Raw genomic sequence first — 26,242 nt, 5'->3', positions numbered from 1 at the left:
GCCTGTATCCAGAGCAAAACCAGCCCGCCTTCGTGTCTTTCCGCCCACGTTTCGGGAGGTTCCGTGGCTAAGCCGAGGCGAGCTTGCAATTTGGATGCAAAGAGAGACAGAGGAGAGCTGGAGCCGAACCAAGCCAAAACAGAACCAGACGAGGCCGGCTACGACAAGGCTGCTTTAGGTTAGGATGGATTAAAAACAACATTTAATGTATTCTAATTCTGTCTATCTATCTATCTATCTATCTATCTATATCTATATCTATATATATATATATATATATATATATATATATATATATAATACAATATTATTATGTACGTATTAAAGACTGCGCATTACTGCATGTAAAGCATGGTTTATACGAATGATATGCACTGACGTACTGCCGTGTTTTATTTTGTAATATTAGATTTATAAGGTATTTATCTATCTGTCTGTATGTCTATACAGGTTTGAAAGGAGGTATAACTGAACACAAATTATTCGCACAATGTACACACAAGGTTTAAATGGTTAAAAAAAAATCATGTATTTCAGGACGTTTCGGGAAAAAAGCCCCTCGACTGAACAGAAAGAAAAACACAATACACAGTACATTAAACAGGGAGCAGTAAACACAATACACAGTACATTAAACAGGGAGCAGTAAACACAATACACAGTACATTAAACAGGGAGCAGTAAACACAATACACAGTACATTAAACAGGGAGCAGTAAACACAATACACAGTACATTAAACAGGGAGCAGTAAACACAATACACAGTACATTAAACAGGGAGCAGTAAACACAATACACAGTACATTAAACAGGGAGCAGTAAACACAATACACAGTACATTAAACAGGGAGCAGTAAACACAATACACAGTACATTAAACAGGGAGCAGTAAACACAATACACAGTACATTAAACAGGGAGCAGTAAACACAATACACAGTACATTAAACAGGGAGCAGTAAACACAATACACAGTACATTAAACAGGGAGCAGTAAACACAATACACAGTACATTAAACAGGGAGCAGTAAACACAATACACAGTACATTAAACAGGGAGCAGTAAACACAATACACAGTACATTAAACAGGGAGCAGTAAACACAATACACAGTACATTAAACAGGGAGCAGTACACGCTGCAGTAAACACAATACAGTAAGTTCGCTGTAGTGAACTTTGTATTTCCAAGAATTCTATCTATCTATCTATCTCTTGCAATATCCTTGGTTTATGAAAATTAATATATGATGCTCCTTCTATTTCCAAATTCAATATATTCATATATAATGCTAATATTTATTGTGAAGTGAAAGTTATCTATTTAGCTATCTAGATAGCTAGATAGATAATTTAATAATAATAATAATAATAATAATAATAATAATAATAATAATAATAATAATAATGCCAACTGGAGGTGCTGTCTCCTCTGGAGGCAGTGCTTCAGTCCCGAGAGTGCCCCCATGGAGCAGTGCAGCAGTGCCAGGGAGAGTGCCGTCCCCTGGAGGCAGTGCCAGGGAGAGTGCTGTCCCCTGGAGGCAGTGCAGCAGTGCCAGTGAGAGTGCCGTCCCCTGGAGGCAGTGCAGCAGTGCCAGGGAGAGTGCCGTCCCCTGGAGGCAGTGCAGCAGTGCCAGTGAGAGTGCCGTCCCCTGGAGGCAGTGCCAGTGAGAGTGCCGTCCCCTGGAGGCAGTGCAGCAGTGCCAGGGAGAGTGCCGTCCCCTGGAGGCAGTGCAGCAGTGCCAGTGAGAGTGCCGTCCCCTGGAGGCAGTGCCAGTGCCAGTGAGAGTGCTGCCCCCTGGAGGCAGTGCCAGTGAGAGTGCTGCCCCCTGGAGGCAGTGCAGCAGTGCCAGTGACAGTGTCGTCCCCTGGAGGCAGTGCAGCAGTGCCAGTGAGAGTGCCGTCCCCTGGAGGCAGTGCCAGTGAGAGTGCCGTCCCCTGGAGAGTGTGTCAACAGTGCCAGTGAGAGTGCTGCCCTCTGGAGAGTGTGCAGCAGTGCCAGTGAGAGTGCCGCCCCCTGGAGGCAGTGCAGCAGTGAGAGTGCTGCCCCCTGGAGAGTGTGTCAACAGTGCCAGTGAGAGTGCTGCCCCCTGGAGGCAGTGCAGCAGTGCCAGTGAGAGTGCCGCCCCCTGGAGGCAGTGCAGCAGTGAGAGTGCCGCCGCCTGGAGGCAGTGCAGCAGTGCCGGTGAGAGTGCCGCCCCCTGGAGGCAGTGCAGCAGTGCCGGTGAGAGTGCCGCCGCCTGGAGGCAGTGCAGCAGTGCCGGTGAGAGTGCCGCCCCCTGGAGGCAGTGCAGCAGTGAGAGTGCTGCCCCCTGGTGGCAGTGCAGCAGTGCCGGTGAGAGTGCCGCCCCCTGGAGGCAGTGCAGCAGTGCCGGTGAGAGTGCCGCCGCCTGGAGGCAGTGCAGCAGTGCCGGTGAGAGTGCCGCCGCCTGGAGGCAGTGCAGCAGTGCCGGTGAGAGTGCCGCCCCCTGGAGGCAGTGCAGCAGTACCGGTGAGAGTGCCGCGCTCTGCAGGCAGTGGGTCATCGTGCCTCCCAGCCCGAGACGCGATGCAGTGGGACCTGCAGTCAGTGGTCTCGTTTCTCCTCTCCCGCACGCCCACGCCAGAGCTGGGTACGCGGCCACTGCTGGTTCTCCTCGCCGCCCTGCTCGTCCTGTTTCTCTGGTACTGCTATCGGGTCGGAACTGAGGACCAGGATTCGGAGAACGGCGGTGGCGGAGCTGCGAGGCGGGCCCGGCACCGCATTGGAACCATGCGGGCGCTCAGCATGCCTGGCTCAGCTGCTGGGCTGGATCACTCGGACCTTGGGATCATCCCCATCGGCGGGCCAGAGCACGGCGGATACTTTGCACCGATCCTGACCAGCCCATCCTTCCCGGACCTGGGTCAGGCCAGCCCAGGAAACCGAAAGCTGTATCGGAACCTGCAGGAGTACGCCAATCGCTACTCCTGGGCAGGCATGGGCCGCATTCACAAGGGAGTGAGAGAGCAGGTAAGGGCTGTTACTATTATTATTATTATTATTATTATTATTTATTATTATTATTATTATTATTATTCGTTGTATGAACTGCACAGCAGTGTCACCCAGTCCAGGTTTTACTACCAGCTTGATTAGCCACAGTGTGTATAGGTAACTAGCTCAGGTGTTTGTTATTATTAGTCCCCTGTGAAAAACGCAATTGGGGATCGCGGTGCGATTTCTCAGAATGCACCCTGGTTTGCAGAACTGATTTTCCATGGCAACAAACCTAACTAGAACAAATTCAAGTTTTTTAAACATTCCACAAGGTGACGCAGTGAGATTTTTGAATAGCTGTGCTTTGTTTATCTTGCTCAACCTGCTCTTAGGAAAAGCAAACAACTAATTTTAGTCACTGACGTGCTGTGGCTATTCAAATCCTGAACTATCATAGATACATTTGTTAAGAGCAAACATGTGTCTGGAGGCAAAAGCCACATAGGAACTAAAACAGCTGATCGTGCTGGGGAATTCCTGAGACCCTTGTATGGGGACGGGGGTAGACTGTCTACCAGACTGTGTGTCGTTTCTGTAGAAACTATCAGAGCCCTGCTTCCTGTACTTCAGTGGGAAAGCAGGTCTTTAAAAACCTGACACGCCATCCTGAGAAAATGGAGAACATTTTTTAAATTTATTTTTGTTTTTATTTCAGTCATAAACTTTGAAAACAGCCCTATAAAAAAAAGAAATGAATAAAGAACCAGGATGGTTTTAACTTTTAAAGGCTATCGTAGAATTCAAATTTGGGAAATGTTGCCGTGTTTTTCACGGGGGACTATATTATTAAACTCGTGGTGAAACCAGGAATGGATCAAAGGGCTATGCAATGGGAATGTGTATATTAATGAGGCTCTTGTTTTATTGCACAGTATTTGTAAGCCCTCCCTCTCTCCCTCTCTCTCTGTCCAGGCTCGCTATCTCTCAGACAGGCTCACTGTTCAGAAGCCCAAGGTGTTCTTTCTCCCTGATCTCCCCAGCACCCCCTACTTCCCCCGGGATGCTCAGAGACATGATATTGAGGTCCTGGAGGCCAGTTTCCCTGCGATCCTGGCGGAGTTCGAGGCCGTGTACCTCAGGGGGGTCGAGGGAAAGCTGGGCTGGAGCTGCGGAGGGACGCAACCCAAGGTAAGGGGGTGCAACTGAACCCATAAACTCACACACACACACACACACACACACACACAAACTCTCACACACACAGAAACAAACACACACACACACACACACACACACACACACACACACACACAGAGACAGGGCACAGCTCCTGTTCTATATATAGAATGTGAAATATGACTTAGAATATAAACACCAGAATTGTTATTAGTATATTCTTCTTAGATGCAGTAGTAGTATATTTATTATTATCATTATTGTAGTAGTACTACTATCTTTCCCTCTTTCTCTCCCTCAGGGCTTTTCCTCGTTCTCCCTCTTCTCTCGGGGTTCCTGGTCCCCCCAGAATTGCCGCGCATGCCCCCGCACATACCGTGCACTCTCCTCGCTGCGCACATTCAGTAACGGGAATATATTCGGGAATGCCGAATTCTCTGTGCTGCAGCCGGGAGCCAGCCTGCCAGGGGGGTGCGGGCCCTGCAATGCCAGACTGAGGTGCCACCTGGGTGAGAGGAGAGAGGAGGAAAGGGGAGAGGGGAGAGGAGAGGAGAGGGGAGGGGATAGGAGAGAGAGGTGAGAGACGAGAGGGGAGGATAAAAAGAAGTGGGGAGAGAGAGAGGAGAGGAGAGAGGAGAGAGGGAAGAGGGGGGGGGGGGGGGGGGGGGGAGAGCATACAGACTGGAACCTAATGATTACAAAAACCAGTACGATGGTACCCAGTGATCTAGATATCGTAGCAGGGCTCCCAGTAGAGTCACTTAACATTCTCTCTCTCGCTCTCTCTCTCTCTCTCTCTCTCTCTCTCTCTCTCAGGAAAGTGGAGATGGGAGAGGATAGGAGGGGAGGGAGGAGGGAAAAGTGTTTTATTACTGATTGTCTCCTCTCTCTCTTCTCAGGTCTGAAGATCCCGGCTGGCTGTGAGCTGGTGGTTGGGGGGGAGCCTCAATGCTGGTCGGAGGGATACTGCCTCCTAGTGGACGACTCATTCCTGCACACGACAGCACACAACGGTCAGTCTGTCTTTGTGTCTGTGTGCCTGTCTGTCTCTGTGTGTCTTGCAAAGTATTGCAAAGCACTGTACATTATATAGCAGAAAAAACAACAAACCACAATACATTTGTATAGCATGTCTGTGGCAGAGCACAGCTCTGCTCTTTAGAAATTGGCAGGGATGGGGTTAAATTCCCCTACCTGCCTGGGTTCATTGTGTTCAGGTGGCTGGGGTTGATTAGATGATTAGTTTAATTAACGATCAATCAGCACCCAGCCACCTGACATAAAAGGAGGCCTCTGCTTCCCATTAAAGAGGAGGGAGTTGAGGAAGCAGGTTGGTAGTTTTTGGTTTGGGTGTATTTTTGAAATTTGTGAATCCAGTGAAGGCATTGCCCAGCCTGGAAACCTTTATTTTGTAAATTTTGCTTTTTGTCTTTCTTTTTGTGTTTAAATCCCTTTATTTTGCCCTTGTGCACTTTTATTTTGTGTTATTTATAATAAAATTAGTATTTTTTTGAACTGCAGACTGTCTCTGGGCCTCTATCCACTCACCAGCCTGCCACATTGTCACACGTACAACTGCCACAGTCAGACCATTTAAATAACAGATTTACTATAATAATACAAAAGCAGCAATTTTAAAGTTACATTAAAACCCACTAAGATAAGGAAACTTGAAAACTGTAACGGTTCCAGCTTCCCTGACAAACGAAGGCAGAGTATTCCATAATTTCAGACCTGTACAAGAAAAATCCCTCCCTCCTCCCGTGTTGCTTTTGTTGACTTGAGGAATAACCAGCAGCCCCGCATCCTGTGATCTCAGAGTGCGGTTTGGAAGATACAGGGTCAGTACCTCCTGCAAATAACTAGCTGCTAATCCATTCAGGCAGTGGCAGCTGGTGGGCAAAATTTTGGCTGTTCATACCTCAGATGAGGCTGACGGGGTGGGGTCTGTGGGGGTGGCGTCCAGGGGGTCGACCTCAGTGGTAGATCTAGTGGATCTGTTTCTTGCTGGTAGTGATACAAAAAGTTTGCTGTGCGACGTCTTATCGTGGAAATATTTTCAGTTACTTTATTATCAAAGTCAGGAATGTCAGTCATCATGTCTTTTTCAGTTGATAACATGGCTAAAGCATTTATAAACTCTGTTTTTCTTAAATAAAAAAGAGGCGCTATATTAAAACAAATATGATCAACAAGTCATATAATGAAAATAATTATAAAAATAAAAAAGAAAAGGTATAAAAAAAGGAAAGGGGGAAAGAAGAGGTCAAAGAGAAAGAGTCATTAACTCATCTTCAAACTTGAGATTGCACTGCTGCTGCCCCAGGGGGTTAAAGGTGATCAGTGGCATTAAAAAAAGGCTGCCAAATTTCATAGAATGTTTCCATAGACCCACAAATTGTATATTTTATTTTTTCTAATTTCAGAAAATGCACGAGGTCCCTATATCGGTGTAGATGAGAGGGTGGGGCAGATTGCCTCCAATTAAGTAAAATTAATCGACAAGCCAATAAAGTGGCAAAGGCGTTAGATTGAGGACTGAACAATGAGACACCACTAGGCAGTCAGTGGGTGAGGGTCTGTGGCAAAGTGCCCGCCCCTGTGTGTGTTTTGTGTTGTGTGTTAATGTTGGTGTATAGTCATTGGTACACGGGATATAAATGGGTCTGTGTAACACGAGTGTTTAAAATGTATATTTGTATTTAGGCACGAGGACTGCACAGCACTTCACGTGCAGGTAAAATGTAATAATATGCGAGCACGGGGAATTGCACTTTATTAATTCACGTGCAGTTGTACCGAGACTCCAATTGAATGATTGATTAGCAATCGAGTCTCGGTACAGCTGCATAAAAGCAGCATGTTTTCACTCACTCGGGGTTGTGTGTTCGGTGAGTGGAGAACAGGATTGGAGGCGGAGGTAAAGATAAAAAGAATAAAGTATCAGCTCACCGTGTTTGTCTGCATAGTCCGTTTTGTTTGTCTCTTTTGTTTTGGCGAGTGTGCCGTGTCCTGTGTTTTTGTTTGTTACAACCTTTTTATTTACTGTTCTGTTAATTCATTAAATGCTGGGCGAAACCATTCGCTCAGCTCCACCAAACTCCACCCCTCTGTCGTTTATTTCCTGTTTCCTGTTTCTGGTCTGACGTCCCCCACTCAGGCCATCTTTGTGACAAGGTCGAATGAGATTTGCAAAATTTGTGACAAAGTATTAAAGACAGAGGTCTAGAAGGGAGCTAGCCGGGGGCAGGACCAGCACATATGTATAATAGAGGCTGTAGCTTGCTTGCACCTGTAGAAGGTTGGGTCCACCCCCGGGTATATAGTTTAAGTTTAGAGAGATGGATACAATGTATTATTTTGAATTGTATTAAACAGTGTCTGGCACAAACTGAGGATGAGTGCCTCCTTCGAAGAGTAGACTCCCACTCATCACCCAAGAAGTGAACTCCAGGATCCTTTTCCCAGCAGTGTCTCAAAGGATCCAAAGAGGAGCTGTTTTGTGTAAGCAGGATGTTATATATTTTAGTAATTACACCTCTATTTGTAGGATTATGCTGTATTAAGGATTCAGTTAAAGATTTAGGGGGTAACACTGGAAAATTAAGTAATCTACTATGTACAAAGTCTTGCAATGGAGCAAGTGAAAGTATAGACTGCCAGCCAAAATAACGCCTGCACTGTCCCTACATCGTTAATGAGTTCTGAACAATCGGATTAACACTGTAGCGAGAGTAGGGTAAAGGAAAGGAGGAACATAAAAGGGCATTCAGAGAAGAGGAGGCACAGGAATCTGCTTCAGCTGTCAGCCACACAGGGGGTATGATTGCTTCCAGAATGTCAAAGTACGAATGTTCGCCGCCCAGTAGTATAACTGGAAATTAGGTAGCGCGAGTCCACCCAATGATTTAGCTCTTTGGGGGAATGCTTTTCTAACTCAAGGCTGTTCCTTGTTCCAAATAAATGAAGAAATCATGTGATCAAGAGTGTTAAAAAAAGACTATGAACAGAGGAATACACTGAAAGAGATATAGAAATTTCGGAAGAGTGTTCATTTTAACTGAATTAATTCGCCCCACCAGTGACAGAGGGAGAGTCGACCAGCGAGTGAAATCGTGTTTGGTGCATTCTAAAAGAACTGTAAAATTATGTTTAAAAAGGTTTTTAAAGGAACGTGTAATAGTAACTCCTAGATATGTGAACTTAGGTGCAATTGTAAAGGGGCAATTATCAAAACAGCACTGACGAGCGGTTGAGTTAATAGGAAACATTATGCTTTTGTTCAGATTTATTTTGTATCCAGAGATCTTGCGGAAGTTGTCCATGATAAGCAGGGCCTATCTAAGAGAAGAAGGGTTAGAAATATATAGTGAAAGGTAATCTGCATATAAGGAGACTTTGTGCTCTAACCCACTTTCGAATGACTCCCAGAATTTCCCCACAATCCCGCAGAGAGATAGACAGTGGTTCAATAGCAAAAAGGAGTGGAGAAAGAGGGCAAGCCTGTCTTGTACCGGGGTGGAGTGTAAAGTATTCAGAATTTGTGTTATTTGTGTGAACTGAGGCCTCAGGGCACGAATATAACAGTTTGATCCAAGATATGAATTTGGGTCCAAAATCTAATTTGTGAAGGGTGGCAAACAAATAGTCCCATTCGACTCGATCAAATGCCTTTTCAGCGTCTAGCGAGACAAGAACCTCGGGAGATTGTGAAGTGGACTGTGTATAGATCACATTAAAAATGTGGTGGAGGGTTAAAGAAAGACTGGCTATCCTTAATGAACCCTGTCTGATCCGGTGAAATCATAGAGGGTAGGGCATTCTCTAGATGATGGGCAAGGTCTTTGCAAGCACCTTCACATCAACATTGAGAAGAGAAATGGGGCTATATGATCCACAGTCAAGGAGATCCTTGTCTTTTTTAAGAACAGAGATATTGAAGCCTGGCGCAGGGTCTTAGGGATTAATTGAGTGGTTAAGGCTTCAGAAAACATAGATAATATCAAAGGAGGCAGCTGTGGGGCAAATTTTTTGTAGAACTCTGTGGGGAAACCATCAGGCACTCCTCCTCTATCGGATCATCACCAAAATGATCTTCTAAAGGTTGTGGACGCCTACCCTTCGATTTAGACATTTCATGTTGTAGTTGGTGAGCGTCACTGAAATATTTTGGTATATTGTTGAGTTAACTGTATAGATGTGAGAAAAAATAAGTAATACGGTGGAGAGAGGTGTTTTCTTGCATCTACGCCATGTGACACTGAAACCAGAACCAGCTAAAGCATTTAATCGTTCAGTTTTCATACTGTTCCTCAAGAAGGTATTTATCCGTTTCAGTGTTGAGAAGCACCTTTCTGACTCTGCTGTAGTCATTGGAGTGGTAATAACTATCTCCAGAAATGTTTTGTCCAAGTTGTTATATATCATCAGTTCAGCATACTTAATGCATTTTCAGCACTTTTCGTAACTTAGTTTCATACACTGTTTGTACGTCAATGCATAAAGAGGGCTTTCCAAGCATTGGATATGCTTGAATAGTTTCTTCTAGTAGAGGGAGGAGCATGGGTTGCCTCAGTCTTCCCCCACCATCAGCTGGGGGTTTTTTTTAAAGAACCTCGCGGCAGAGTTATGCCCTGGCTGTGGGGCTTATGGGCACACTTTAGCCATATGCCCTAGGCAGTATGGAGAGGAGGAACTGGCCCAGGAGAGGAAGGTGAGGAGGAGGCAGAGAAGGGGAAAGGGGAAGAGGAACGCAGAGCATCCACCGCCCAAGTATCAACCAGCAGAGGGTGAGTGCCTGCTGGGATCACTTCCCCTACCGCCACCACCTGGAGAAGAGGAGCAGGTGCTGCCTCTGCCTCCATCACCTTCCCCTGCGAGTGAGGGAGAGCCGCACCAGTCCCCTGCAAGTGAGGGAGAGCCGCACCAGTCCCCTGCACGTGAGGGAGAGCCGCACCAGTCCCCTGCACGTGAGGGAGAGCCGCACCAGTCCCCTGCACGTGAGGGAGAGCCGCACCAGTCCCCTGTAACAAGGGTAGACTACACGCCGCTCCCACCTCCACCGCCAGGAGACTATACGCCGCTCCCACCTCTGCCACCAGGAGACTACACGCCTCCGCCACCTCCATTGGCAGGAGCAGAGCAGCGGGAGCTGTCTCTGCCTCCTGCACCAGCAGAGGGTGAATGCCTGCTGGTATCACTTCCCCCAGTAGCAGAGGGTGAATGCCTGCTGGTATCACTTCCCCCAGTAGCAGAGGGTGAATGCCTGCTGGTATCACTTCCCCCACCAGCAGAGGATGAATGCCTGCTGGTATCACTTCCCCCACCATCACGAGGAGAGGAGCTGGAGCTGCCTCTGCCTCCATCACCATTAGGGGGAGAGGAGGAGGAGCTGCCTCTTCCTTCATCAGAAGGACCAGGACTGGATGCTGGCGGTCATCAGCAGCCCTTGCATAGGTTGCTGAGGGAAGCATGGGGAAGAACCGCCCGGCCGCAGTGGCCGAAAAGAGGGCCAACACCCGCACCCCAGCTTGTCCTGACTCCCTGCTTCACTTCGCCCAAGGATGCCTGCCTCGTTTCGCCCAAGGAGGCCTGCCTCGTTTCGCCCAAGGATGTCTGCCTTGCTTCGCCCAAGGATGCCTGCCACGCTTCGCCCAAGGATGCCTGCCTGGCATCGCCTGGGGTTGCCCGTCGCTCCGCATCGCCTGGGGTTGCCCGTCGCTCCGCATCGCCTGGGGTTGCCCGTCGCTCCGCATCGCCTGGGGTTGCCCGCCGCTCCGCATCGCCTGGGGTGGCCCGCCGCTCAGCATTGCCTGGGGTTGCCCGCCTCTCAGCATCACCTGGGGTCGCTGGGACTGCTTCGCCTGGGGTTGCCAGCCGCTCCTCATCGCCTGGGGCTGCCTGTTGCTCCGCATCACAGCAGGAAGTACTGTGGCTGGAACCCCACCAAGGGGAGCTACCGGCCACGAAGAAGGGGGAGGAGGTCTGGAGACCACCAACCCCAGCAGCAGTTTCGCTGCCGGAGATCGGGGGGGAGGTCCGGAGACCTGCTCCCACTGCAGCAGTTTCGCTGCCGGAGATCGTGGGGGAGGTCAGGAGACCTGTTCCCACTGCAGCGGTTTTGCTGCCGGAGATCGTGGGGGAGGTCAGGAGACCTGCTCCCACTGCAGCGGTTTCGCTGCCGGAGATCGTGGGGGAGGTCAGGAGACCTGCTCCCACTGCAGCGGTTTCGCTGCCGGAGATCGTGGGGGAGGTCAGGAGACCTGCTCCCACTGCAGCGGTTTCGCTGCCGGAGATCGTGGGGGAGGTCAGGAGACCTGCTCCCACTGCAGCGGTTTCGCTGCCGGAGATCGTGGGGGAGGTCAGGAGACCTGCTCCCACTGCAGCGGTTTCGCTGTCGGAGATCGTGGGGGAGGTCAGGAGACCTGCTCCCACTGCAGCGGTTTCGCTGTCGGAGATCGTGGGGGTGGTCAGGAGACCTGCTCCCACTGCAGCGGTTTCGCTGTCGGAGATCGTGGGGGTGGTCAGGAGACCTGCTCCCACTGCAGCGGTTTCGCTGTCGGAGATCGTGGGGGAGGTCAGGAGACCTGCTCCCACTGCAGTTTCTTTGCTGCCGGAAGTACTGTGGTCAGAGCCCCACCAAGGGGAGCTGCCAGCTCCGAAGAAGGGGGGGAAGTCAGGAGACCACCTCCCAAGCAGCCTTTCCGCTGCCAGGACTACCCTGGCAGGAGTATGCCACCCCGCTGTCAGCATTGCTGCTGACAGCCTTACGACCTGTGGGCCCCTTGAAGCCTCCAGTCCTGACATATATGACAAATATGTCCTGGTATATGTGACAAAGTGCCCTCCCCTGTGTAATTTTCTGTTATGTTGTTGTTAATGTTGGTGTATAGCCATTGGTACACGGGGTATAAACGGGTCTGTGTAACACGAGTGTTTAAACTGTATATTTGTATTTAGGCACGAGGATTGCACAGCACTTCACGTGCAGGTAAAAAGTAATATGCGAGCACGGGGAATTGCACTTTATTAATTCACGTGCAGTTGTACTCCAATTGAATGATTGATTAGCAATCGAGTCTCGGTACAGCTGCATAAAAGTAGCATGTTTTCACTCACTCGGGGTTGTGTGTTCGGTGAGTGGAGAACGGGTGTGGAGACGGAGGTAATATGAATAATAATAGTAGTCGTAGTAGCAGTAAAATATCTGCTCACCGTGTTTTGTCCATTTTGTTTGTCTATTTATTTTGGCGAATGTGCCTTGTCCTGTTTTTGTATTGTTACAACCATTTATTTTCTGTCTGTCTGTTTATTTATAAAATGCTGAGCGCAAGTAAGCGGTCAGCTCCACCAAACTCCACCTCTCTGTTGCTTATTTCCTGGCTCTGGTCTGACGTCACCCACTCCGGCTGTCTTTGTGACACGTGGTGTCATTGTGGGATTACCAGCGTCCCCTAGATGCAAACTAGAGCAGGAACCACAATTTCTTGTTTAAAAAAAAAAAACTAAACAAAAAAAAAAAAAGTCAGAAGATGCCGTCAGGCTGACAGACTGGATCCAGGACATTGCTGGGCTGGAGGCCCAGTCCATGCCCATAGCCACCCGGGTCCTGTGGCTGATGGACAGGGAGCGATGGGAGGCGTACGAGAGGGAACACACCCCAAATTCCCTGCAGGAAGGTGTGGAGTTGGTCCTCTGCTACCTGGAGGCAGCTATAAACAGAACAGCAGCCCAGGTAGCAGGGTCTCCAGCGCCCAGGCTGGGGGACCACGAGAGTCCAGCACCCAGACGGGGGGACCGCGAGAGTCCAGCGTCCAGACGGGGGGACCGTGGGGATCCAAATCCAGAGAGGGAGCTGTTTCCGTCTCCACCAGCAGAGGGTGAGTGCCTGCTGGTATCACTTCCCCTACCGTCACCACACGGAGGAGAGGAGCAGGTGTTGCCTCTGCCTTCATCACCTACCCCTGCAAGTGAGGGAGAGCCGCACATATCCCCTGCAAGTGAGGGAGAGCCGCACCAGTCCCCTGCAAGTGAGGGAGAGCCGCACCAGTCCCCTGTAATAAGGGTAGACTACACGCCGCTCCCACCTCCGCCACCAGGAGACTACACGCCTCCGCCACCTCCATCGGCAGAAGAGCAGCAGGAGCTGCCTCTGCCATCTCCACCAGCGGTGAATGCCTGCTGGGTCCCTGTCCACCAGCAGAGGGTGAATGCCTGCTGGTATCACTTCCCCCACCATCTCGAGGAGAGGAGCTGGAGCTGCCTCTGCCTCCATCACCATCAGGAGGAGAGGAGCAGAAGCTGGCGGTCCTCAGCAGCCCTTGCATAGGCTGCTGAGGGAAGCACGGGGAAGAACCGCCCGGCTGCAGTGGCCGAGAAGAGGGCCAACGCCCGCACCCCAGCTTGTCCTGACTCCCTGCCTCGCTTCGCCCAAGGATGCCTGCCTCGCTTCGGCCAAGGATGCCTGCCTCGCTTTGCCTGGGGTTGCCAGCTGCTCCGCATCGCCTGGGGTCGCTGGAACTGCTTCGCCAGGGGTCGCAGTCAGCTCTGCCTGGCCGCAGGTGTCAGTGTGGCCGGAGCCCCACCAGAGGGAGCTGCCGGCTATAAAGGGGGGAGAGGTCAGGAGACCACCTTCCCACGCAGCAGTTTCGCTGCCGGAGATCTTGGGGGAGGTCTGGAGACCACCAACCCCAGCAGCTTTTCCGCTGCTGGACTTGCACTGGCTGAAGGAGTCAGTCTGGGAGCTGTCGGCACGTCTGCCGACAGCCGCACCAAAGGCAGCATTTCTGCTGCCAGTGGTACAGCGGGAGGAGAGATTTGCCCCACTGTCAGCACGTCTGCTGCCAGCATGGCCAGTAGTAACCTGGCTACTGGCAACATTGCTGCCCATCAACCCCTTAAAGTCCCTGTTCTTGGCCCAGGACTTTGAGCAAGACTTTTGGGATTTTAAGGGGGGAGGTAGCCATTGAGGCCATGTGTGCTTTGCACAAGGGGGGTATATGTGGCAAAGTGCCCGCCCCTGTGTGTATTTTGTGTTGTGTGTTAATGTTGGTGTATAGTCATTGGTACACAGGATATAAATGGGTCTGTGTAACACGAGTGTTTAAAATGTATATTTGTATTTAGGCACGAGGATTGCACAGCACTTCACATGCAGGTAAAAAGTAATAATATGCGAGCACGGGGAATTGCACTTTATTAATTCACGTGCAGTTGTACCGAGACTCCAATTGAATGATTGATTAGCAGTCGAGTCTCGGTACAGCTGCATAAAAACAGCATGTTTTCACCCACTCGGGGTTGTGTGTTCGGTGAGTGGAGAATGGAACTGGAGACGGAGGTAATAAATAATAAAATAATAACGTAAAGTTAAAATATCTGCTCACCGTGTTTTGTGTAGTGTTAGTCCGTTTTGTTTGTCTCTTTTGTTTTGGCGAATGTGCCGGGTCCTGTGTTTTTGTGTTTGTTACAACCATTTATTTTCTGACTGTCTGTTCATTTATTAAATGCTGAGCGAAACCATTCGCTTAGCTCCACCAAACTCCACCTCTCTCTGTCATTTATTTCCTGTTTCTGGTCTGACGTCACCCACTGCAGCGGTCTTTGTGACAGGCGGATATTTGTGTTTATTATTTAGGACTGCAACCCGTTATTATTTACGCCGCGCAGTACACGTTGTTGTGCATTGCCGGGGTCTTATTATTTAGTCACCAGACCTGGGTACAATAAAATACCTTTCCAACTGTATTATAACCCTTCATGTTTGTTTAAGGTGCACTGCATCACTCCTACACCTGCACACAATCAACCACTTTGCCACAGTCCACCATATACTGATCTGTCTGCCTTTGCTGACCCCACTCTTCTTAGTGTTTAGGTATTTCTGGCAGAGGGCAGTGTGCCAGGAAATGGCGTGCTTAGTGTGGCACACCAGGGTCGTACTAATTCTGCTCACTCCTGTGTTGGTGAAGTTTGCTACAAGGGTCTCAGGGCAGTCCTTCAGCACTGTGTGTTTGTTCTGTGCAGCTCTGCTCTGGGTATATACTCTCCCACTGCAATTAGAGCTGGCATTCCCTGCACCAAAGGCTGTTAGAAATATTCTTACCTCACTGTGTTTACTGCCCTGTCTGTTTCTTGTTTCCCTCTTTCTCTCTTTATGTCTTTCTTTCCCTTACTTTTCTGTGTTTTCTTCTTACTCCTGAAGATATTTCAGTTTTCTGTTAATATTTTCATTTTTTGAGTTGTTTCTTCTTTTAAACCCGTCTTCCTTTGTTCTCTCTTTCTTCTGATGTTATATATTAGTGATTTATTTCCTGATTTATTCCGTTGAAAATAATAAAAGATTTATTGAGGAGCTCATCTTTAGTTTTTTCACTGTTGAACTCTGTCTATCTCTCAGGTAGCCCCGATGCTGGACCCCGGGTTATCTTTACGGTTGATCTTTGGCACCCTAATGTAGCCGCGGCAGAAAGACAAGCCCTAGATTACATCTTTGCACCGGGGCGCTGAATCAACGAGAGAGAAGTGCGCCTCAAAACCACCAGGAACACTGTACCCCCACCCCCACCCCCCTCCCCTCCCTCACATCTCGCTCTCCCGTTGACCCCACTCCCCTCTCACCCCCACTCCTCTCTCCTCACATCTCCCTCTCTCCTCTCCTCTTTTAAGACTTCTCACTAATATAAACTAATACTATCAACCTCTGCCATAGTAATGTATAGTAACAAATATTTCTGTATATAAATTATATATATATATACACCCCACTCTATACATTTTAACATTTCATGTCATGCTTTTTGTAAGATATATCTATATATCTCTGAAAGACATTTTGTATAAAAGTATTACTGCAAGTTCTGTAAGTATGCGTCACAATTAATAAATACATAAATAATTCAATAAATAGATGTCTGCATTTTCTTCCCGCGCCTTTAGGAGTATTTATTTACCAGCTATTATGAAAGAATCCATTCATTAGCGTTTCGATGAACTGATTAGAAGAGAATGCATCTTACTGCCATCAGTATTGCCAAACATTAAAACAAAAGAGCAGAAATGAAATAAGCAGAAAGCTGCTTGTGAGTCGATCTCATCTGCTGTGTATCTCTGTCCCTGTGGCAGGATGCTACAAACTCTGCTCCCTTTCTCATCTCTCCCAGAAAGACCTGCAGTTTCTCCTATCGACTCTGGAGAAGACAGCCCTCTATTCTGTCTGCCAGTCTGAGGGAGTATCTCTCTCTCTCTCTCAGCTCTGTACCTCCCTCTCACAGTGGAGGATGAAGTGGGTCTCAGTCTCAATCTCTCCACTGTGTCTCTGGGTTCAGTTGCTCCTCTCTGGGTCTCACTGTGCTCTGTGCTGCCCATTTCAATAGCCAGTTTGTGGTTACTGATTCTGGTTAAGTTAATAGACTTTTGGTTTTGGGGTTCTTGATGATAATGAGATTCTGTCAGGGTGTATTCTCTGTTGAGAGAACTGTAGAGGGGGCGCTTGTTTTGGTGTTTAATCTGTTCTCTCCAGTAGAGGGGGTAGTTTTCTACCAGGGCAAAGCCTAGTGTTTTTTCAGTGCCTTGTGTCTGGTGGGTTCAGTGCCAGGACTCTCCTGGATATTAATGGAAGTTTTGGAGGGTGCAGGTAGGAATGTAACCCTGGTTTAAGTGCACTGCCTGAGGCTGATTCCAGTGCTTGAAGTGGAGGGAGTTTACACTGCTGAATTGAGTTCTTCCTTTGTGTATGGGGATCAGCAGAGGGACTCTCCCAGCTCTGCTCTGCAGCTGTTGTTGGGGGATTCTCTGTGTGTGTGTGCAGGACCTCTTCACGGAGCAGGTGGTGTATGATTTCTGTGGGGGTTTTATCCTACTTTGAGTAATCTGCACTGTACTCTCTCCTTTTAACGTGCAGACATGGGTTTAAATGCCTACCTGAAAATACTGTGTTTGCTTGCTGTGAGAGAATTGATTGGTTGTCGTAACATTCAATCAGCTTTCAGGATGAGCAAAGCAATCGTGGTTTTCCTTAGCCGGAGCAGCTAACATCATCAAATGGAAAACAACGCAAATGGGTGGAGATGCAGATGGATCACATTAGTTTACCTCAACGTCTTAGTTGGTGCTTATCTTGGCACAAGAGCTGAGTTCAAATCAGCATGCAATTTAGCAGCTAATGTAATGGAAATCATGAAGATTAAAATACATCCAATGACTGCTGTGAATAGTGCAGCTGGCAACAAGGAAAAGACCTTGTGACAGCTTGGAGAGACAGCTGACAGGAGGAAAGAGACCCCATTGGGGTTGGCAAGGGTTAGCTACCCTGGTCGGCAGTATCCAGCTGTTTTCAAAGGTAAACAGGATGCTGGAGACACCCGCCCAAGGCTTCTAAGAAATTAAAGAGAAAAATACCCCTAGAGTCTGCGAGAGCGGGGGAGGAAGATGACTCAGTGTTGGATAACACGGTTAACGACTTAGGAACAGAAACGGATATGAGAATGGAGAGTACTTCACAAAAGACTAGTTCAAGATCTGCAGTTAACAAAGACATGGAACTCCAGGTTTGTGTCTGCGGCTGAAGCAAGGCAACAATGGTTAGGGGTTTGAAGATTCATCAAGGAAGAATGAAATGCTTGAGGGAGAAGGGACAAGGGCCTTGCATTGATCAGTACTTCTTACAAAGTCAGTCAAGTCAGTCAAATGAAATCCAGCGACAGGAATCAAACCACAGTTCGCAGGATATCAGCACTCCTGTCATAGACAGACCTATGGACAATGGAACAGAGCAGGATCAGTTTCCTCATCAGATCAACGTATGATGTTCTCCCATCACCACAGAACCTAAACCTCTGGGTGGGTGAGGATCCCTCATGTCCTTTGTGTTCATCACCTGCAACATTAAGGCACATTTTGCCAGGAGGTAAGGTGGATCTTAGCCAAGGACGGTTTACTTGGCGCCGTGACCAGGTGCTGCGATGTTTGGTCTTAGCATTAGAAGACAAGCATAACCTGACCAATAAGTTGCCACCAGTTCCATCAAAGCATTACACACAAAAGACAATATTCCTCTGTCCAGGAGAGCAACCACCAAGAAAAGGTGTTAAAACCAAGCCTCGCTCAGGACAACTGGAAGCTGTTAGAGACTGGAAGATGCTGGGAGATGTTGGTCAACGGCTTATTTTTCCACCTGAGATTGCCACCACTAACCTTCGACCAGACATTGTCTTGTGGTCTGGATCAGCAAGCCTTGTTCATCTGGTAGAGTTAACAGTGCCATTGGAGGATGCTGTGGATGAGGTGTATGAGAGGAAGAAACTTTGGTATGCTGAACTAGCTGCTGAAGCAGAACAGCAAGGATGGAGAGTCCAAGTTTACCCAGTGGAGGTGGGTTGTCGAGCATTTGTGGCACACTCTACAACCCGGTTTCTCAGAGATGTTAGGTTCAGTGTCCAAGAGTAGCATCGCACAGTGAGGGCAACGAGGGATCTACCACATTCAGGCGTTAGAACGTGGATAAAGTATGCGGGGTAGACAAGCTAGCTGCATCACAAATCTCAGCCATGGAAGCACCTCTAGAGAGGGCCCATGATGTAGCCAAACCTCTCGTAGAATGTGCAGCTATCCTCCCAGGTGGGGGTAAGCCAGCACTATCATACACAGTCAAGACTGTGTCCGCAATCCAATACGACAGCCGCTGCTTGGAGAGTGGCTGTCCCATGGTAGACAAATACCTGGTCAGACTGACGCAGCACTCTTATCCTATCTACATAACCTCTCAATGCCCGAACAGGGCAGAGAAGGTTCAACCTCTTATCCTCTTCTGTTGCAAACGGTGGAGGGTGAAAGGATTCCAGTTCCATGGACTGATTCACGTGGAAGGCTGTAACCACCTTGGGGAGATTAAAGCAGGGTTTGCACGCAGTGACACTCTGCTACCATCATCCCATACGCATACAGCAGCTATGCACAGATAGCGCCTGCAGCTCACTAACCCGCATTGCGGAGGTGATAGCCAAGAGGAAGGCTGTTTTCATGAACAGGTGCTTCAACTCGATGGAGTACACAGGCTCAAAAGGGGCCTGCCTGAGAGTCTCCAGTACAAGGCTCAAGGCTCCATTCGGGGTGAGTGGCCCTTTTTGGCTTCTAGGAGGGCTCAATCGCAGAGCACCTCGGCGAAATCGGGTAGCCAAGACATGCGCTCCCGGGGACACTGAGTCAACAGGGGCATGGCAAGCAGAAAAAGCCGCTAGGTAAACCTTCAGTCTGGAAGGTGATCTACCAGCCTCAAGCAGATCTTGCAGAAACTTCAAGATGGCAGGCATGAGACAGGAGATTGGATCATAACCGTTAGAATGGCACCAATCGTTTCCACTTGCAGGCATACAGTGACCTAGTGGTATGCGCCCTAGCATTCTGCAGTGTACCCATGACCGCGTCTGACAGCCCTAAGGCTGACCAGCGGTCCCTTTCAGGGGCCTGACCCATAGCTGGAGCCTGCCCGGCTCCGGGTGCCAAAGTGTGCCTCTTGTCTGACTCAGAAGATCCCGGCGAAGCGGGATTTCCCAGGGCGGGCCGTTCAATAGCTGGCACAGGGACGAAAATCAGATTCTCCCGGGCCACCTGGGGGCAATAACTGATACCTTCTCTGACAGGACCATCTCGAAAAAGGCCGGGAGCAATGGCAGAGGCGGGAACGCTTAAAGGAGCTCTCTGGACCATACGTGGGCTAGGGCGTCGATGCCGAATGGACCGCCGCAGCAGTGGAGGGAGTACCATAGGGAGCAGCGTGTCCTCTCTGCCGAGGTGAAGAGATCGACCTGTGCCTTCCCGAAACATTCCCAAATGCGCTCCACCACATGAGGGCGGAGCCACCACTCCGAAGGGTGCGGGCCCTTCCCGAGAAGAGGTCCACCGCTCGATTCTCCACACCCGGAACATAAGAACATAAGAACATAAGAAAGTTTACAAACGAGAGGAGGCCATTCGGCCCATCTTGCTCGTTTGGTTGTTAGTAGCTTATTGATCCCAGAATATCATCAAGCAGCTTCTTGAAGGATCCCAGGGTGTCAGCTTCAACAACATTACTGGGGAGTTGATTCTAGACCCTCATAATTCTCTGTGTAAAAAAGTGCCTCCTATTTTCTGTTCTGAATGCCCCTTTGTCTAATCTCCATTTGTGACCCCTGGTCCTTGTTTCTTTTTTCAGGCTGAAAAAGTCCCTTGGGTCGACACTGTAAATACCTTTTAGAATTTTGAATGCTTGAATCAGGTCGCCACGTAGTCATCTTTGTTCAAGACTGAACAGATTCAATTCTTTTAGCCTGTCTGCATATGACATGCCTTTTAAGCCCGGAATAATTCTGATCGCTCTTCTTTGCATCGCCCGAAGGGACAGCAAGTTCTGTTGGGCCCTGTAACAGGGGAAGATCTGTGTGGACTCTGCTGGCGTGTTCATAGTGCTGCAGGAAGAGGGCAGAAGTTGTCCAATACCCACTTGTGAGTCACGGCAATGACACGGGGAGGTGGGAAAGGGGGTGTGTGGACTTTCCCTCTCTCTGAGTGGCTGAGAGGTGGGTCTTGGGGAGATTGTTAGCCCTGTAAGATAATGCTCTACTGTTTCCTCAGGTCTGCCCTTTTAGACGTGCCGAGAGTACGGAAGCACGGTTCCAGGATTGAGAACGGCCGGGAGAGAACAACCCGGGAGGAATGAAAAACAAAAAAAGAAGAAAACAAAACCACAGAGAGATATAGTTGTAGCGGGGAAACCTTGGGCAGAACCCCTAAGCATTGTGGCTAGTTGGAGGAGTGAGCGGGGAGTGTAGATCGGTGACCCGGGTCGTGTGGGTAGTGACGACCGGGGTAAAGCTGCCAAGTGCAGCACCTTTTATTTATAGTTTTATTACTGTGTTTTATTTTAGCTTTTTCTTTCGCCTTTTGTTTTCATTATTAATTGAGCACCCGCGAGTGCGCCTGCAGTTGATTCCCGTACCAGTATCAGTATTTCGTGGTCCTGTCTATCATCGGTAAAATCAGAATGGAGTGTGGTAACCAGTGGAATACCACAGGGGTCCTCTGCTATTCCTAATCTACATTAATGATTTAGATTCTGGTATAGTAAGCAAACTTGTTAAATTTGCAGACGACACAAAAATAGGAGGAGTGGCAAACACTGTTGCAGCAGCAAAGGTCATTCAAAATGATCTAGACAAGATTCAGAACTGAGTAGACACATGGCAAATGACATTTAATAGAGAAAAGTATATAAAAAATAAATAAAAATGTGCATTATAAATATCATATGGGAGATACTGAAATTGAAGAAGGAATCTATGAAAAAGACCTAGGAGTTTTGATTGACTCAGAGATGTCTTCATCTAGACAATTTAGGGAAGCTATAAAAAAGGCCAACAAGATGCTCGGGTACATTGTGAAAAGTGTTGAATTTAAATCAAGGGAAGTAATATTAAAACTGTACAATGCACTAGTAAGACCTCATCTTGAACACTGTGTTCAGTTCTGGGCACCTCGCTACAAAAAGGATATTGCTGCTCCAGAAAGAGTGCAAAGAAGAGCGACCAGAATTATTCAGAGTTTAAAAGGCATGTCATATGCAGACAGGCTAAAAGAATTGAATCTATTCAGTCTTGAACAAAGAAGACTACGCGGCGACCTAATTCAAGCATTCAAAATTCTAAAAGGTATTGACAATGTCGACCCAAGGGACTTTTTCGACCTGAAAAAAGAAACAAGGACCAGGGGTCACAAATGGAGATTAGACAAAGGGGTGTTCAGAACAGAAAATAGGTGAGGGTCTGGAACCAACTCCCCATTAATGTTGTTGAAGCTGACACCCTGGGATCCTTCAAGAAGCTGCTTGATGAGATTCTGGGATCAAAAAGCTACTAACAACCAAACGAGCAAGATGGGCCGAATGGCCTCCTCTCGCTTGTAAACTTTCTGATGTTCTAACACCAAGTCTGAGCAGAACCAACAACAAGAGAATGAAAGGAACAACATCCAGGACCCTATTGACAGTGGTGACCAGACAGCAAAAAGAAGGGAGGTCATGAGCGTTGGGGACTCCATATTGAGAAACACAGCAAGTTCAATTCGCAGTTTGGACCCCCTTACTACAACAGTGTGCTGCCTTCCGGGAGCCTCGGTTAAGCACATCACTGAAAACGTGGACAGGCTCCTAGAACGAACAGGAGACGACCCGGTAGTAGTCGTCCACATCGGTACAAACAACATTGGAAGAGACAGACCAAAATCCCTGCAAAACAAATTCAGAGAGCTAGGAAGGAAATTAAAAGAGAAAACCAAAACTGTGGTATTTTCTGGTATACTACCCGCACCTTGCAAAGGACCATATGGACAGCTGGAAATAATTAATCAAAACGAATGGCTGAAGACGTGGTGCACACGGGAAGGCTTCACCTATCTTGATCATTGGACCACATTCTACAACCGAGGACTATCTGTATAGACGGGATGGACTGCATTTAAATAACAAGGGAACTAGTCTACTCGGAGAAAAGATCCTCGAGCAGGTTCGGAAGCATTTAAACTAGAAAGGAAGGGGGGAGAAATCAACAAAAAAACAGAAGGGAGACCGCATCAAAACAAGAACAGCAACTCAGGTAAGACAACCATTAAATGTATTTATCTAAATGCTAGAAGTATCAGAAACAAAATTATAGAACTTGAAGCTACTGCACTAACAGGTAACTATGATGTGATAGGTGTTACAGAAACGTGGTTATCTGAGAGTGATGGGGACGAATATAATATTTGTGGGTATACACTGTATAGGAAAGACAGGCAGGACAGAAGAGGAGGAGGGGTAGCGCTATACATAAGAAACAGTCTTGAAGCCCAGGGGTTAAACCTGGACAAAGAAAATAAAACCGAATCAATATGGGTCAGAATAACAGACAAAAATTCAAAAGGCATAATAATAGGAGCATGCTATAGACCGCCAGATTCAGACGGTGAGCAAAATAATCTGTTATACAATGACATTAGAAATGTGTGTAGCAAAGGAGAAGCCATACTAATGGGGGATTTCAACTTCCCCCAAATAAAATGGGAAAACCCGGTGGGTAGCGCGAAGGATGAAATAGAAATGGTGGAAATGACAAATGACTGCTTCCTAACACAATTTGTGAAGGCACCCACTAGAGGGGAGGCATGCCTTGATTTAGTCTTTTCAAATAACGAAGATAGAATAACTAAAACAGAGGTCAGAGAACCACTGGCAAACTCAGACCACAACATGGTCTCATTTGAAGTGTTTTTTAAATCCCCAAAAGTAAAGACTAAAGCTAAGGTTTACAATTTTAGAAAGGCAAACTATGAAGGTATGAAACAGAGACTAACAGAAGTAGATTGGAGTAAAATAGAGAAAACACCCACAGAAGAAGGATGGTTGTTCTTCAAAAATGTAGTACTAGAGGCGCAAAACAATTATATCCCTAAAGTAGACAAATCTAAATGTAAAACTAAATTGCCAAAATGGTTTAATAGATCAATTAAAAAAAATATTCAGCGAAAAAAGGCACTTTACAGAGCATTAAAAAAGGACCAAAAAGAAAGTACACAGAAAGAGTACACAGAACTGCAAACGCAAGTCAAAAAGGAAGTTAGAAAGGCCAAGAGAGAAATAGAAATGAACATTGCTAAGGGAGCTAAAACCAATTCCAAAATGTTTTTCCAATATTACAACAGCAAGAGAACATTCAAAGAGGAGATTAAATGTTTAAGAGATACAAATGGCAAAATCGTAGAGGAAGAAAAAAAAATAGCAAATATGTTAAATGATTACTTTTCACAAGTTTTTACAAAGGAAGATACTGACAACATGCCCCACATGTCATCCAGTTCCTATCCAGTTTTAAATAACTTTAGCATAACTGAGGCAGAAGTGTTAAAGGGACTAGGAGCTCTTAAAATAAACAAATCCCCTGGGCCGGATGAGATCCTCCCAGTAGTACTCAAAGAAATGAAAGAAGTAATTTACAAACCGCTAACCAAGATCATGCAGCAGTCTCTTGACACAGGGGTGGTACCGACAGACTGGAAAATTGCAAACGTAATACCGATCCACAAAAAGGGAAACAAAACTGAACCAGGTAACTACAGACCAGTAAGCCTGACTTCTATTATATGCAAACTTATGGAAACTATAATAAGATCCAAAATGGAAAATTACCTATATGGTAACAGGGTCCTGGGAGACAGTCAACATGGTTTTAGGAAAGGGAGATCGTGCCTAACTAACTTGCTTGATTTTTTTGAGGATGCAACATCGATAATGGATAATTGCAAAGCATATGACATGGTTTATTTAGATTTCCAGAAAGCTTTTGACAAAGTCCCGCACAAAAGATTAATTCTCAAACTGAACGCAGTTGGGATTCAAGGAAACACATGTACATGGATTAGGGAGTGGTTAACATGTAGAAAACAGAAAGTACTGATTAGAGGAAAAACCTCAGAATGGAGTGTGGTAACCAGCGGTGTACCACAGGGATCAGTATTAGGTCCTCTGCTATTCCTAATCTACATTAATGATTTAGATTCTGGTATAGTAAGCAAACTTGTTAAATTTGCAGACGACACAAAAGTAGGAGGAGTGGCAAACACTGTTGCAGCAGCAAAGGTCATTCAAAATGATCTAGACAAGATTCAGAACTGGGCAGACACATGGCAAATGACATTTAATAGAGAAAAGTGTAAGGTACTGCACGCAGGAAATAAAAATGTACATTATAAATATCATATGGGAGATATTGAAATTGGAGAAGGAATCTATGAAAAAGACCTAGGAGTTTTTGTTGACTCAGAAATGTCTTCATCTAGACAATGTGGGGAAGCTATAAAAAAGGCTAACAAGATGCTCGGCTACATTGTGAAAAGTGTTGAATTTAAATCAAGGGAAGTAATGTTAAAACTGTACAATGCACTAGTAAGACCTCATCTTGAGTATTGTGTTCAGTTCTGGTCACCTCGCTATAAAAAAGATATTGCTGCTCTAGAAAGAGTGCAAAGAAGAGCGACCAGAATTATTCCGGGCTTAAAAGGCATGTCATATGCAGACAGGCTAAAAGAATTGAATCTGTTCAGTCTTGAACAAAGAAGACTACGTGGCGACCTAATTCAAGCATTCAAAATTCTAAAAGGTATTGACAGTGTCGACCCAAGGGACTTTTCAACCTGAAAAAAGAAACAAGGACCAGGGGTCACAAATGGAGTTTAGAAAAGGGGCATTCAGAACAGAAAATAGGAGACACTTTTTTACACAGAGAATTGTGAGGGTCTGGAATCAACTCCCCAGTAATGTTGTTGAAGCTGACACCCTGGGATCCTTCAAGAAGCTGCTTGATGAGATTTTGGGATCAATAAGCTACTAACATCCAAACGAGCAAGATGGGCCGAATGGCCTCCTCTCGTTTGTAAACTTTCTTATGTTCTTATGTTCTTATGAACAGCTGGCTTTTGACTCTAATGGGAGTTAAGTTTGGGGGACAGGCCACTTGCTTTACAACCAATCGTAAGATCTTACAAATCATGTTATGCTGCTTATTTGCCATCAAATTAAGGACATCACTCGTGCAAGACAAATTAAATAAAAATGTGCACACAAAATAAATAGCCTAGTTATAATAATGGTTGATAATAAATAAGTGCAAAAATAATGTGATAGATCAAAAACACAGTAAATATAAATACTGTGCTAGAAGTGCATGAAATAACTGTACAAAGTCATCTAAACACAAAGGCTTGTACACAGATAGACCTTGATATTAATCGCATTTTATCACATCAAATCAAATCAAAATGTTTTATAGAGCGCCATTCATGGCAAGCCATCTCAATAAGCATTGAGTACAATATAAACAGTTAAACAAGGTAATAAAACAAAAGAGTAAAACGCAACAAATGATCAGGTTGAAAGTGTGAAAGACATAATATTATAAAATTGAGTTTTATGCCAAATTAGGTGCGTCTCTCACCGAGCAAGGGAGAACATTCTGGAGTTCGGGGGCCCCAAACCGAGTGCTGAGCACCTGCATTTTGCTTTACAGTCCTTGGGAAGTCAGCAGTCACAGCTGCAGC

At 46.9% G+C, this 26,242-nt stretch overlaps 1 protein-coding gene across 2 annotated transcripts; it reads left to right on the top strand.

The window, feature by feature from the left end:
- The first annotated feature begins 2,547 nt into the window (after positions 1-2,547).
- Positions 2,548-16,003, top strand: asphd1 (aspartate beta-hydroxylase domain containing 1). 2 transcript variants are annotated; one of them, XM_041239518.1, is made up of 5 exons: positions 2,548-2,995; positions 3,935-4,150; positions 4,440-4,647; positions 5,038-5,151; positions 15,541-16,003. In XM_041239518.1, the coding sequence occupies exons 1-5, from the start codon at positions 2,552-2,554 to the stop codon at positions 15,594-15,596; spliced, it is 1,038 nt and encodes a 345-aa protein (XP_041095452.1). In that variant the 5' UTR covers positions 2,548-2,551; the 3' UTR covers positions 15,597-16,003. The 2 variants fall into 2 exon arrangements, with proteins under 2 accessions (XP_041095452.1, XP_041095451.1); XM_041239517.1 differs by having other exon boundaries at positions 15,537-15,999.
- Positions 16,004-26,242: the final 10,239 nt, after the last annotated feature.

This window comes from Polyodon spathula, chromosome 55, assembly GCF_017654505.1.
Source record: "Polyodon spathula isolate WHYD16114869_AA chromosome 55, ASM1765450v1, whole genome shotgun sequence".
In the NCBI taxonomy this organism is placed as follows: Eukaryota; Metazoa; Chordata; class Actinopteri; order Acipenseriformes; family Polyodontidae; genus Polyodon; species Polyodon spathula.
This window is presented reverse-complemented; position numbering and strand designations above follow the sequence as displayed.

What these genes read in the sequence shown, in the direction of transcription:
- asphd1 (XM_041239517.1), top strand. Translation starts at nt 2,552, where the DNA reads ATGCAGTGGGACCTGCAGTCAGTGGTCTCGTTTCTCCTCTCCCGCACG. An exon ending in ACAAGGGAGTGAGAGAGCAG is followed by an intron (nt 2,996 to 3,934) that starts GTAAGGGCTGTT and finishes CTCTCTGTCCAG; the next exon opens with GCTCGCTATCTCTCAGACAG. An exon ending in GCACACGACAGCACACAACG is followed by an intron (nt 5,152 to 15,536) that starts GTCAGTCTGTCT and finishes TCTATCTCTCAG; the next exon opens with GTAGCCCCGATGCTGGACCC.